General features: G+C 43.5%; 1 protein-coding gene across 3 annotated transcripts in view; it reads left to right on the top strand.

The window, feature by feature from the left end:
* OCRL (OCRL inositol polyphosphate-5-phosphatase) overlaps nucleotides 1-8,645 on the top strand; it is a 37,972-nt gene extending 29,327 nt beyond the window's left edge. For all 3 annotated transcript variants that reach the window (XM_069985702.1, XM_069985700.1, XM_069985701.1), the window contains 5 exons: nucleotides 1,252-1,368; nucleotides 2,128-2,212; nucleotides 4,723-4,850; nucleotides 4,938-5,049; nucleotides 5,629-8,645. In XM_069985702.1, the coding sequence (XP_069841803.1) occupies nucleotides 1,252-1,368; nucleotides 2,128-2,212; nucleotides 4,723-4,850; nucleotides 4,938-5,049; nucleotides 5,629-5,753 (567 nt within the window). In that variant the 3' untranslated portion in view covers nucleotides 5,754-8,645. The remainder of the gene's footprint in view (nucleotides 1-1,251; nucleotides 1,369-2,127; nucleotides 2,213-4,722; nucleotides 4,851-4,937; nucleotides 5,050-5,628) is intronic.
* Nucleotides 8,646-15,346: the final 6,701 nt, after the last annotated feature.

Raw genomic sequence — 15,346 nt, 5'->3', positions numbered from 1 at the left:
GCGGCTGGAGTGCTCCAGGGCTCCCTGCGTACTGGTGGCTGGAGTGCTCCAGGGCTCCCTGCGTACTGGTGGCTGGAGTGCTCCAGGGCTCCCTGCGTACTGGTGGCTGGAGTGCTCCAGGGCTCCCTGCGTACTGGCGGCTGGAGTGCTCCAGGGCTCCCTGCGTACTGGCGGCTGGAGTGCTCCGGGCTTCGCTGCGTACTGGCGGCTGGAGTGCTCCAGGGCTCCCTGCGTACTGGTGGCTGGAGTGCTCCAGGGCTCCCTGCGTACTGGTGGCTGGAGTGCTCCAGGGCTACCTGCGTACTGGTGGCTGGAGTGCTCCAGGGCTCCCTGCGTACTGGTGGCTGGAGTGCTCCAGGGCTCCCTGCGTACTGGTGGCTGGAGTGCTCCAGGGCTCCCTGCGTACTGGTGGCTGGAGTGCTCCAGGGCTCCCTGCATACTGGCGGCTGGAGTGCTCCAGGACTCCCTGCGTACTGCCGGCTGGAGTGCTCCAGGGCTCCCTGCGTACTGGTGGCTGGAGTGCTCCAGGGCTCCCTGCGTACTGGCGGCTGGAGTGCTCCAGGGCTCCTTGCGTACTGGCGGCTGGAGTGCTCCAGAGCTCCCTGCGTACTGGCGGCTGGAGTGATCCGGGACTCCCTGCGTACTGGTGGCTGGAGTGCTCCGGGACTCCCTGCGTACTGGCGGCTGGAGTGCTCCAGGGCTCCCTGCGTACTGGCGGCTGGAGTGCTCCAGGGCTCCCTGCGTACTGGCGTCTGGAGTGCTCCAGGGCTCCCTGCGTACTGGTGGCTGGAGTGTTTCAGGGCTCCCTGCGTACTGGCGGCTGGAGTGCTCTTATTACTACAGTCTCCACCTTCAGAACTAGACTCGATGCTCGTCGATACTACTTCTCACTCGTCTGATAATCCGGCGGCACCCGGCCCCATTGTTGCCAGATTAAAAGAACTTTGTGAACTTGCTGAAATCCACGACCAGATCTGCCTGGCACCCATCCATATGATTTGCAGATTTCGTTGTGGGTTGCCAGATGGTTCATAGGAGACGTTCACCTGCAGACGGTAATCTGGTTCCTGAGGTGACTTCTCCTCTCCGGTCTCTATAGTTTCCACCCTGTAGCTGCTTCCTGGGTTGCTGGGACTTGTAGTTGCACAGCAGCTGATCCTGGTGTGTATGGTGGCATCTTCCTTCTGCATGTGTGATGTTTCCGCAGTCACAGGGTTTTTTATATCCATTCACCTCTGATGTCTCTTCCAGGAGAAGGCGGTGATGCAGATGTCTGAGGAGGTGGACGGTACTACTGACAAGCCCCTGAAGATCCCCAAGGAGATCTGGCTGCTGGTGGATCACCTGTACAAGAACGCCTGCCGCCAGGTCACTGCTTACCTTGGAACATTCACATAGATGAGATTGGAGGAGAGAGCCTTGTACTTTCCAGGGCAGATCTCGCAGATGCCCTTGTGTAACTGGGTGTGTGGCAGAGTGCCCAATAGAGGGGCCAATCAGATGGTGGGAAAGTGGGGTGCAATGTCTGCCTCCACGGCTTAGAGCATTTATAACAATTCAGCAGAAAATGTTGGCCCCACCCCTCAGGGAGGAGTTACATGACACTAGTTCCTCCTCTGTTTACAGATGTTAACAGCTAAAGTCACATGACATTGCATGGCACTAGCTCCTCCCACTTGCCCATGTGTATTACATGAAACTAGCTCCTCCCACTAGCCCATGTGTAACATCTACCTCCCCTGTTTAGAGCATTTACAGCCATTCAGCAGAACGTGTTAGCTCCACCCTTCAGGGATGATTCACATGACACTAGCCCTTCCTCTGTTTACAGTTGTAAAGTCATGTGAGAAAAATACACACAGCTCCGCCCCCTTCCCGCACTAACAGGAGGATGCAAGAACAAAAGATATCATGTGACTCCAACCATCTGATGGGTCACATGACCCCAGCTCCTTTCAGTGCCTTCAGGCTTTTAACAGAACATAGGGTGGTCACATGACTTCTAAGAAACAATGGATGTTGATGGTGTGCAGGGGGCGGGGTTTAGCCCCTCGTGCCCCCTGATTGGTCTCTCGAGCAGTTTTCTTTTATTGATTCAGAGTTTATGATATGTCTGTTCTCTTACAGGAAGATCTGTTCCAGACTCCAGGAAAACAGGAGGAACTGCAGCAAATCATCGACTGTCTGGACACCAGCATCCCGGACAACATCCGTATCCTCCCTGCTCACCGCTGACTGGCCATGGAGCCATGCACTGAGATACAGATATATGTATATATAAATATATATAATGTGTGTGTCCATGTGTTTATACACACCCACAGCCATGTACACACACATACAGACAAATATATGTACATATACATGTGCACATACACACAAATATACGTATACACATGCATGCACATACCCATAAATAAATGTACACATACTTATACACTCACACGTACAGACAGAAATATGTACACCCACGCATGCACATACACATATATATATATATATATATATAAGTACACAAACATATACAGACTAAGAAATATATTTTCACAAACATGTGCACATAATGACAGATACATGTACACCTACACATATAGACACAGAAATACATGTACATGCATGCTAATACAGTGGTGCCCTGGATTAATTTTTTCCTGGACGGCACTTGTAATCCAAATCCACTCTTAAACCAAAGCAAATTTTCCCATAAGAAATCACTGATCTGCAGACAATTGGTTCCACACCCCAAAGTTATTAATTGTTTTTTTATTCTGAATAACATGTAGAACTGATGAAACAATGAGAAACAGCTGGATCTGTGGTGTATAATGTATAGTAACTGTATAACCCTGATAACACAGCAGCTGGATATGTGATATATAAGTTACTGTACAGTATAGCAGCATGTGGTATATAATGTATAGTATCTGCATAACCCTGATAACACAGCAGCTGGATATGTGATATATAAGTTACTGTACAGTATAGCAGCATGTGGTGTATAATGTATAGTAACTGTATAACCATGATAACACAGCAGCTGGATATGTGATATATAAGTTACTGTACAGTATAGCAATCAGCATGTGGTATATAATGTATAGTAACTGTATAACCCTGATAACACAGCAGCAGCTGCATATGTGATATATAAGTTACTGTACAGTATAGCAGCATGTGGTGTATAATGTATAGTAACTGTATAACCCTGATAACACAGCAGCAGCTGGATATGTGATATATACGTTACTGTACAGTATAGCAGCATGTGGTATATAATGTATAGTAACTGTATAACCCTGATAACACAGCAGCTGGATATATGATATATAAGTTACTGTACAGTATAGCAGCATGTGGTATATAATGTATAGTAACTGTATAACCCTGATAACACAGCAGCTGGATATGTGATATATAAGTTACTGTACAGTATAGCAGCATGTGGTATATAATGTATAGTAACTGTATAACCCTGATAACACAGCAGCTGGATATGTGATATATAAGTTACTGTACAGTATAGCAGCATGTGGTATATAATGTATAGTAACTGTATAACCCTGATAACACAGCAGCTGGATATGTGATATATAAGTTACTGTACAGTATAGCAATCAGCATCTGGTATATAATGTATAGTAACTGTATAACCCTGATAACACAGCAGCTGGATATGTGATATATAAGTTACTGTACAGTATAGCAGCATGTGGTATATAATGTATAGTAACTGTATAACCCTGATAACACAGCAGCAGCTGGATATGTGATATATAAGTTACTGTACAGTATAGCAGTATGTGGTGTATAATGTATAGTAACTGTATAACCCTGATAACACAGCAGATGCATATGTGATATATAAGTTACTGTACAGTATAGCAGCATGTGGTATATAATGTATAGTAACTGTATAACCCTGATAACACAGCAGCTGGATATGTGATATATAAGTTACTGTACAGTATAGCAGTATGTGGTGTATAATGTATAGTAACTGTATAACCCTGATAACACAGCAGCAGGTTGTAGATACAGGATGGAGCACACAACAGCAATGGGGAAGGGGGTGTGTTCAGCATGGACCAATCAGGAAGTGAGAATCACAGAGCTGTGCAGGAGGACAGTGACAGAGACTTTTCTGTAGAGCAGTGTGAGTGCAGGAACATTATAGCAGCAGTGTGTATAGCTGAGTGTAAGGGCAGGCAGATTATAGCAGGAATGGAGAGGATGGAAAACACGGACAGGGCAGATGTGGGCACAGTATAGCAGCACATTCTGTCAGGGGAGAGAGGGGTTACAGGCTCAGCTATGGAGAGATTACCTCCACAGTCCTGTCCCCTGATGCAAGCCCCAGCCTGAAGTGGATCTGCTATGATTTGGAAGGTGAGGGAGACTTCCTGGGTCAGAGTACAGGGCTGTAGACCCCGCTATGCAGACCATGCCCCTCCCCCACTCCCCCTCCCACCCAGTACAGGGAGCTCTTACACCAAGTTACAATTTTGAAAAACTGTGATCTCTTCTTGCAAAACGCTCTCAATCCAAGTTACTTGTAAACCAAGATAGCACTGTACACAGAAATACGTATGTACACCTATATAAATATACCTACACATACAGAAACACATGTACGCACACTCACTATGATGTAATACGTGGTTGATCTGATAATTCAGCGCTGGTTGTTATACATTATTACGCGTCTCCTTAACGTGACCCCAGCTGGAAGCAACCATTCTGTAGCAGAGGCGCTGCTGATCTTCCTGGAGGCGTTACCGGAGCCGGTGATCTGCTATGAGCTCTACCAGAGATGCATCGACTGCTCGCACGACACGCGGCTCTGCCGCCAGGTACCATGCACAATAGAGACAATGGTGGTTGTGATTGGATACTAATGTCAGACCTTCCCTTATAACGGCCCCTCCCCTCCTCCGCAGGTGATCTCACAACTACCGCGATGTCACCGCAACGTGTTCCGATACTTGATGTCATTTCTGCGAGAGCTGCTGAAGTTTACCAGCGACAACAACCTAAATGCCAGCCTGATCGGTGAGGATCGCACACAAGCCTAGACGTCTTACACAGCTGCTGACTGTTACAATGTGTCAGTGTAGCCTGGAGCCCCTGATAGGAGGATGTGGTGCTGCTGCTGCTGCTGGAGGGTGCTAATACATTGTAACAAACTCTCAGATGTGTAAGACTGGATGGGGAGACTGCTTAAAGTGTTACTGCCAGACACTATGGCACCTGATATCCACCCTGAGAGCAGCAGCACAGCAATGAAGGGGTTACATAGAGCACCGAACAGCTGTTGAGAAGAGAAGGAAACCTTGTTGTGCCTCAGCTTGCATGCACACAGGCCACAGTCGATCTTTTTCCCAACATCATACATACTAATCCTCATGTGTTCTGTCTTGCCATCTCTGTTACTAGAGACAGATTTCCCCTAACAAGAGGCAATGGGAAACAGGTTGCAGGGAAGGTAGACACCTAGCGGCCATAACCGATGAGCTGTTTTTCTGGAGTGGTGATGTGTACCAGATGGGGGGGGGTTGTGTGCCCATTTATTCAGACCTTAGACTGATAGTTTCTCATTATAATTGTATATATTTTTTATTTTCCTTGCAGCTACTGTGTTCACCAGTCTCCTCCTTCGACCTCCGCCCAACCTGGCGGGAAAGCAGACAGCGAGCGAGCGTCAGAGGGGCAGCACCTTTATCCTGGGGTTCCTGCTGGCAGTTGATGAGGAATGAGCCGTGGCCATCCCCCTGGACTCTGTAATGGAGGAAAATATACGGAACAGGACTATGGCCCTGTACGGGGATGGAACGTGCTCACTGCGGCTCTGTACGGGGATGGAACGTGCTCACTGCAGCTCTGTACGGGGATGGAACGTGCTCACTGCGGCTCTGTACAGGGAAGGGAACGTGTGCTGCGGCTGTGTACAGGGATGGAACGTGCTCACTGCGGCTCTGTACGGGGATGGAACGTGCTCACTGCGGCTCTGTACGGGGATGGAACGTGCTCACTGCGGCTCTGTACGGGGATGGAACATGTGCGCTCCGGCTGTGTACAGGGATGGAACATGTGCGCTGCGGCTGTGTACAGAGATCGAACGTGCACTGCAGCTGTGTACAGGGATGGAACGTGTCCAATGCCGCTGTATATAGGGACCTGCCGCTCTGTACAGGGATGGAACGTGTCCTCTGTGGCTCTGCAGTGATGGAACATGTGCACTGCGGCTGTGTATGGGATGGAACGTGTCCTCTGTAGCTCTGTATATAGGGACCTGACGTCTCCTCCGCCGCTCTGTACAGGGACTGGATGTGCTCATTGCAGAGACCGGAGCCTCTTAGGGTGTGAGCGGAGACATGTGACCTGTACAGGACGGGGGGCACAGGTCACGCCTTAGGATGTTATCATGGATGTTTCCCGTATTGTCGCTGGTGCCATAGTCTGTGTACATGTTGTTATGTGCCCTGTTCCTGATATTAAGTGCCCTTGCTCTGCCCCCCAGACACCCTCCCCCGAGTCCTTACAAAGTTCCTGTTATTGTATTTATACCCCTCGATCCATGACCTCACCTCCCTCTCACTGGTAATCCCTTTCCCCGGGAAAGCTGGGTGTCCACCAAAATGGCTGCCACTGCCATGGTCGGAGAAAGCTGGCTGGTCACTTCAATGGGAGATTGTAGAGGCCGCCCTATTTATGGAGGGGTGGTCACCCCTATAGGAGATGTAGAGGCTGCCATATTTATGGAGGGGTGGTCAACCCTATGGGAGATGTAGAGACTGCCATATTTATAGAGGGGTGGTCACCTTAATGGGAGATGTAGAGCCAGGCTGCCATAGTGATAGAAGAGTGGTCACCCCTATGGGAAATGTATAGACCGCCATATTTATAGAGGGGTGGTCACCCCAATGGGAGATGTAGAGGCCGCCATATTTATAGAGGGGTGGTCACCCCTATGGGAGATGTAGAGACCGCCATATTTATGGAGGGGTGGTCACCCCTATGGGAGATGTAGAGACCGCCATATTTATGGAGGGGTGGTCACCCCTATGGGAGATGTAGAGACCGCCATATTTATGGAGGGGTGGTCACCCCTATGGGAGATGTAGAGGCCGCCATATTTATAGAGGGGTGGTCACCTTAATGGGAGATGTAGAGCCAGGCTGCCATAGTGATAGAAGAGTGGTCACCCCTATGGGAAATGTATAGACCGCCATATTTATAGAGGGGTGGTCACCCCAATGGGAGATGTAGAGGCCGCCATATTTATAGAGGGGTGGTCACCCCTATGGGAGATGTAGAGACCGCCATATTTATGGAGGGGTGGTCACCCCTATGGGAGATGTAGAGACCGCCATATTTATGGAGGGGTGGTCACCCCTATGGGAGATGTAGAGGCCGCCATATTTATAGAGGGGTGGTCACCCCTATGGGAGATGTAGAGGCGTCCATATCGATGGAGTCACCCAGCGTTCTCATAGACCTGACGGACGGGGGCGTCTCCAGGGCCCGCAGTTACTGGGGAATTTTTCACGATTTTGAAGACTAAATGCCCTTCAGGTTGGAGGCTCAACGTGTAAAATGGTGCAAATATGACCAAACCATCTGCGCCATTCCTTCCCCTGCGACCGCTCCAGCGAGGTATTTCCAGTGATAGGACGGTGATATTGTCTTCCGTATAGGTAGAGTAGGATAGAGTATTGGTACGTGAGCGCTGTAACGCAACTGGAATAAGAAGCCAAAAAACGCATTAGATTTCCCCCCTTTTCAGAGATGGTACAGACCTCTAGCGCCCCCCTTACCTCCTGAATGTTTTACTGAAACACTACATGACACCGGGATGAGACTACACACAGAAGAACCGGCAATGCAACAAATTACCAAGCGCCCATCTCTGAAGTGTCGCCAAATTCCTGGATTGTTGGAATTATTTAGCTTTATTTATTTGTGCCATCACGTCTTGTTCTCCGCTCACATCTAAAGCTGCATTCACAATTCTGTTGGTTTTCCATCCTAACGTCACATCTCCTCGGCAGCCCCTGCTGGTTCGGCCGCTGTAGAGAACATGTTACTTTGGATTTGTGGTAGAATTATTGTGACTCCACATAACATTGTCGTCTTCAGTTTCAGCTGCAGTTCTGTATGATTTTTTTTTCTTGGTTCTGACCTAATCATCTTGTTACCCCCTGCTGGTACAGTGCAGTGTTGTATATTTGTGACTCACACACACTGCACATCACATCTCGGTAAAGGGGTAGTCCACTCAAACATAACTTTTCATATGTTGCTGCCCATGGTGAGACTAACAATTCCTTCCATACTTGTTATGTATTGAGTCTCCTTCCCTCAGTTCTCAGCTGCTGCTTCCTGCTGAAGACACAAAAATCTGTGTGTGAGCTTTTCTCTGTGTCCTCCTCCTCTCCCCTCCCTTCTGAGACGGCTGATGTAAAGAAGTCCCTGGCAGGCTGTATCTGTAACATTGTGACTTCTTTGTAATGCTGGAAGGGTTAATCACAGTGAGTTCATTAGCAACCTGACCTCAGAATAACCCTCCCAGTTACAATGTTGCAGATAAAGCAAGTCAGGGACTTTTTTTACATCAGCTGTCTCAGAAGGGAGGGGGAGACGGAGAGAAAGGCTCACACACAGATTTCTGTGTCTTCACCAGAAAACAGCAGCTGAGAACTGGTGGAAGGAGACTAAACAGATAACAAGTATAGAAGGAAATCTTAGTCTCCCCATGAAGCAGCAACATATCAAAAGTGGAATACCCCTTTTTTCATTCGCAGTTCTGTATGGTCCCTTGTTCTTGGTTCTGACCTCACATCTCCATGTCACCCCCTGCTGGTGCAGTGCATGTTCAGGCACATTTAGTATATCTATGACTACACTACATATTGCATCTTATTCTCTGATCACATCCAAAGATGGATTCATAATTCTACAGAATATTTTGACTCTCGTCGCCCCTTGCTGGTTCGGCAGCTGTACGTCTTTTGGTATATTGTATATTTGTCATGTGCATTTGGTAAGTATATATGTTTTATAGATGGGATCAGGCTGGATCCTAAGCGACACGGCTGCCCCTGCATTGTCTTCCCTATACTGACTCCGAGCCTGCAGAGACTTCTGGATGCAGCTCTGGATGTGACTGGAGCACAGGACCTAATATAATGCAATGTTGTATGATGAAAGCGAGAGCCTAAACGTTATAGAAAGATTACGTCCAGCTCTAAAATGCTGCAAAGCCTTGCTTTACGGTAAAAAAAAAAAACTATTCAGTCCCGCAACCATTTCAGGAGGGGAAAACCATCCAGGTTTGTTGTGATTTTTTTCCGGGATTCTCTAAAATCTTTTATTTGCATCTTTATTTATTTTTCTAGGTTTAAAAATTAAATAATTGGAATCTTTGGATTTACTTTGGGATTTTTGTGCTTTTTATGTCACAGAGAATAGAGAAGCAGAAGTGTTGTACAATGTTACTGTGCCGTCCCGTGCCAAACCTCAATGACTCCACTGCTTCACAAGTCCAGATCGGAAACAGTCAGCAAGGCAGCAGACGTGACAACAAAGTGCGCTCTGAGACCCCTGATGACGTCCCTCCATGGTGTCTGCCATGAGGAGAACGTCCTGGCTCACATCGGGCTGGAGGCATGCGGCACAGGCGGTTATGTTTGACGGGAAGTTGAGCTTCATTGCTGACTGTTTCCATAGGTAAACGGCAGAATGTTTGTAGCAGCTCTGGATGTGGACGGAGAAAGGAGGATAAAATATCACAATGCTCATTTTAAAATTTTAAACCAAAAATGTGCCAAAAGTTTCTGTTTTTGAGTATTTTTCTCTTTAGGAAAAATTAGTGGAATTGGAATTTTCTCCTCTGGTTTTAAAAAATGGTTATTCCCCGGAAGCGGAAGCGACAGAGAGCAGGTATATAGGGGGGTGTATGGAGAATTGCCCCGGTTGTTTGGGTAGGTGCACACTACGGAATTAATGTCCGTTCTTTGGGCTGATTGCAGATTACACCTTAGAAATCACACTGGGAGTCAATGGGACAGGTGGAACTTCAAGCGGAATCCTCTCTTAATTCTGTAGTGTGCACATACCCCAACACTGAGGCTTGCGGCCGTGCAGAGGTCTACAATGCTCCACACTGCAACTTTTCTTGGGCTCCATCTTCTAGCGGGAGCACAGCGGACTTAGAGGGGAACTATCAGCAGGATAGAAGTGTGTAACCTGCTGATATCTCCTTATAGTGAAGTATATATCCCTATAGGGTACAGGGGGCTGAGGATGAGGGTGGAGAGTTTCTTCCCTTCACCCTCAGCACCGTTTGTGTACTTTTTAGTTTAATCTCTATGCTAATGAGGTTGTTTGGCGCGGGGCTAAATGCAGACTACCTGGGATGGATCGATGCTCTGAGGGTGGTAGTCCCGCCCCCAGTGCACCAAACTGCCTCATTAGCATATCAATTAAACTAGAAAATCCCCCAAACCGCGCCGAAGATTAAGGTGAGAAACTCCCTACCCTCATCCTTATCACTGCTGATCCCTGGAAAGTGCAGGATGAGATGAACATGGCCGCTTTCTTCCAAAAACTGCACCACTCGCCCCCATTCACTTAAGTGGCGTCATGTGCTGTAGTACATCTTGTAACCTGTGGATGGATGTGGCGCTGTTTTTAGTAGCAGCCACGTTTTCTTAATCCACCAGAAACTTCCAGGGACCCGGAACATAAACTCCAAAAAAGAATCCAAAAATTTCTTGTCCCACCAACCCTATGCAGAGCGCCCCATAGATTGTGGTGAGATATATATATATGATTTATTTCTAGTTAGCCAAGGTGTGATATAGTACGAAGGATCCCTGCACTTCCTGGTATCTGCCCTCCAGGGTGTAAAAGCTACAATGTTACTATTCACTTCCCCTCTAAGAACAATATGGCTTCCTGATCACCTGTTTCTGCCACAGATTAACCGACCTGCACTCAGCTAGACGTAAGCTTCCGTGGTGCGCTCTCGCCATGTGACTCTTCTCTGTACTAGTAACCTATCCCGACCCCCAACCTCCCCCCCTCTCTTCTCACTGATTATTTTTTATATGTAATTTATTTGGTGCGAAAAATACAACACTGTACAATGAATAAAGAAATTTTACGTCACAAGATGTCTGATTAATTTATGAATTCTCAACAGTATTATAGTAGTTATATTCTTGTATATAGGAGCAGTATTATAGTAGTATATTCTTGTATATAGGAGCAGTATTATAGTAGTTATATTCTTGTATATAGGAGCAGTATTATAGTAGTTATATTCTTGTATATAGGAGCAGTATTATAGTAGTTATATTCCTGTATATAGGAGCAGTATTATAGTAGTTATATTCCTGTATATAGGAGCAGTATTATAGTAGGTATATTCCTGTATATAGGAGCAGTATTATAGTAGTTATATCCCTGTATATAGGGGGTAGTATTATAGTAGTTATATCCCTGTATATAGGAGCAGTATTATAGTAGTATATTCCTGTATATAGGAGCAGTATTATAGTAGTTATATTCCTGTATATAGGAGGCAGTATTATAGTAGTTATATCCCTGTATATAGGGAGCAGTATTATAGTAGTTATATTCCTGTATATAGGAGCAGTATTATAGTAGTTATATTCCTGTATATAGGAGCAGTATTATAGTAGTTATATTCCTGTATATAGGAGCAGTATTATAGTAGTTGTGTTCCTGTATATAGGGGCAGTATTATAGTAGTTATATTCCTGTATGTAGGAGCAGTATTGTAGTTATATCCCTGTATATAGGAGCAGTATTATAGTAGTTATATTCCTGTATATAGGGGCAGTATTATAGTAGTTATATTCCTGTATATAGGGGGCAGTATTATAGTAGTTATATTCCTGTATATAGGAGCAGTATTATAGTAGTTATATTCCTGTATATAGGGGGCAGTATTATAGTAGTTATATTCCTGTATATAGGAGCAGTATTATAGTAGTTATATTCCTGTATATAGGAGCAGGATTATAGTAGTTATATTCCTGTATATAGGAGCAGAATTATAGTAGTTATATTCCTGTATACAGGAGCCATATTATAGTAGTTATATTCCTGTATATAGGAGCAGGATTATAGTAGTTATATCCCTGTATATAGGGGGCAGTATTATAGTAGTTATATTCCTGTATATAGGGAGCAGTATTATAGTAGTTATATTCCTGTATATAGGGGCAGTATTATAGTAGTTATATTCCTGTATATAGGAGCAGTATTATAGTAGTTATATCCCTGTATATAGGAGCAGGATTATAGTAGTTATATTCCTGTATATAGGAGCAGAATTATAGTAGTTATATTCCTGTATACAGGAGCCATATTATAGTAGTTATATTCCTGTATATAGGAGCAGTATTATAGTAGTTATATCCCTGTATATAGGAGCAGTATTATAGTAGTATATCCCTGTATATAGGAGCAGTATTATAGTAGTTATATTCCTGTATATAGGAGGCAGTATTATAGTAGTTATATCCCTGTATATAGGGAGCAGTATTATAGTAGTTATATTCCTGTATATAGGGGCAGTATTATAGTAGTTATATTCCTGTATATAGGAGCAGTATTATAGTAGTTATATCCCTGTATATAGGAGCAGTATTATAGTAGTATATTCCTGTATATAGGGAACAGTTTTATAGTAGTATATTCCTGTATATAGGGAGCAGTATTATAGCAGCTATATTCCTGTATATTGGAGCAGTATTATAGTAGTTATATTCCTGTATATAGGAGCAGTATTATAGTAGTTATATTCCTGTATATAGGAGCAGTATTATAGTAGTTATATCCCTGTATATAGGAGCAGTATTATAGTAGTTATATTCCTGTATATAGGAGCAGTATTATAGTAGTTATATTCCTGTATATAGGAGCAGTATTATAGTAGTTATATTCCTGTATTTAGGGAGCAGTATTATAGTAGTTATATTCCTGTATATAGGAGCAGTATTATAGTAGTTATATTCCTGTATATAGGGGGCAGTATTATAGTAGTTATATTCCTGTATATAGGAGCAGTATTATAGTAGTTATATTCCTGTATATAGGAGCAGGATTATAGTAGGTATATCCCTGTATATAGGGGGCAGTATTATAGTAGTTATATTCCTGTATATAGGGAGCAGTATTATAGTAGTTATATTCCTGTATATAGGGGCAGTATTATAGTAGTTATATTCCTGTATATAGGAGCAGTATTATTGTAGTTATATCCCTGTATATAGGAGCAGTATTATAGTAGTATATTCCTGTATATAGGGAGCAGTTTTATAGTAGTATATTCCTCTATATATGGAGCAGTATTATAGCAGTTATATTCCTGTATATTGGAGCAGTATTATAGTAGTTATATTCCTGTATATAGGAGCAGTATTATAGTAGTATATTCCTGTATATAGGAGCAGTATTATAGTAGTTATATTCCTGTATATAGGAGCAGTATTATAGTAGTTATATCCCTGTATATAGGAGCAGTATTATAGTAATTATATTCCTGTATATAGGAGCAGTATTATAGTAGTTATATTCCTGTATATAGGAGCAGTATTATAGTAGTATATCCCTGTATATAGGAGCAGTATTATAGTAGTTATATCCCTGTATATAGGAGCAGTATTATAGTAGTTATATTCCTGTATATAGGGGCAGTATTATAGTAGTTATATTCCTGTATATAGGAGCAGTATTATAGTAGTTATATTCCTGTATATAGGAGCAGTATTATAGTAGTTATATTCCTGTATATAGGAGCAGTATTATAGTAGTTATATCCCTGTATATAGGAGCAGTATTATTGTAGTTATATTCCTGTATATAGGAGCAGTATTATAGTAGTTATATCCCTGTATATAGGAGCAGTATTATAGTAGTTATATTCCTGTATATAGGGGCAGTATTATAGTAGTTATATTCCTGTATATAGGAGCAGTATTATAGTAGTTATATTCCTGTATATAGGAGCAGTATTATAGTAGTTATATTCCTGTATATAGGGGGCAGTATTATAGTAGTTATATTCCTGTATATAGAGGCAGTATTATAGTAGTTATATTCCTGTATATAGGGGCAGTATTATAGTAGTTATATTCCTGTATATAGGGGCAGTATTATAGTAGTTATATCCCTGTATATAGGAGCAGTATTATAGTAGTTATATCCTTGTATATAGGGGCAGTATTATAGTAGTTATATTCCTGTATATAGGAGCAGTATTATAGTAGTTATATTCCTGTATATAGGGGGCAGTATTATAGTAGTTATATTCCTGTATATAGAGGCAGTATTATAGTAGTTATATTCCTGTATATAGGGGCAGTATTATAGTAGTTATATTCCTGTATATAGGGGCAGTATTATAGTAGTTATATCCCTGTATATAGGAGCAGTATTATAGTAGTTATATCCTTGTATATAGGGGCAGTATTATAGTAGTTATATTCCTGTATATAGGAGCAGTATTATAGTAGTTATATCCCTGTATATAGGAGCAGTATTGTAGTAGTTATATATATTATGTAGACATTATGATGTAAGATGATGGGAGTATGTCCCTGTACACATTCCTACCTCCTCCTTGTAATGTAGTGAGAGTTTTCTCACCTTTCTGTTACATTCCCTGTCGCTTATATCATGTATAGATATAATTTCTCTGCACAGGATTTTGGTGGATTATTACCGGGATTATGAGTCTCCGCCGGGTCTCCTCTTACCAGCGGCTCTTTTTGCCCATTGACAGACAGTATCCCTATGGGCCGTCGCCATCATACAGGTGGGTGTCCTGTCGTTTATTGTTCATCCTTAGTCAGAGATTATTAGTAAGTGGAGGATGAGGGGGGTATATATATATATATATATATATATATATATATATAATATAATATAATATAGATGGCCCTTTGTGTTTATTCAGGTGCTGGAGACTTAAAGGGGTACTCTGGAGACTTACATTTTTATCTGTCTCCATCTGTTGATTAGCCAGAGAGTTGCAGATTGACCTTCAGCTCTCAGGGGATGATGAGACTTGTAGTTTTGTAGCTTCAGCCTGGAAATCACATTTCTTGTATCTTCTCATTGCTATCTGCCAAAAGTGATCAGAAGATGTAAAAGACCCCATGTACTGTACGTCTGTCGCTTAAATCTCTCTTTTGTGTCAGTATGGAGTATATGGGTCTCTCCTGACAGATAATGTTGGTGGATATAGGGGTTTGAGGTGATGGAACATCACTGCCCCACCCCTTTTGTTCTCAGAGAGATAAGCTGCAGCCAG

Source organism: Dendropsophus ebraccatus, chromosome 10 (assembly GCF_027789765.1).
Source record: "Dendropsophus ebraccatus isolate aDenEbr1 chromosome 10, aDenEbr1.pat, whole genome shotgun sequence".
In the NCBI taxonomy this organism is placed as follows: domain Eukaryota; kingdom Metazoa; phylum Chordata; class Amphibia; order Anura; family Hylidae; genus Dendropsophus; species Dendropsophus ebraccatus.
The sequence above is the reverse complement of the archived record's forward strand: the minus strand, read 5'-3'. Positions and strand labels throughout refer to the sequence as shown.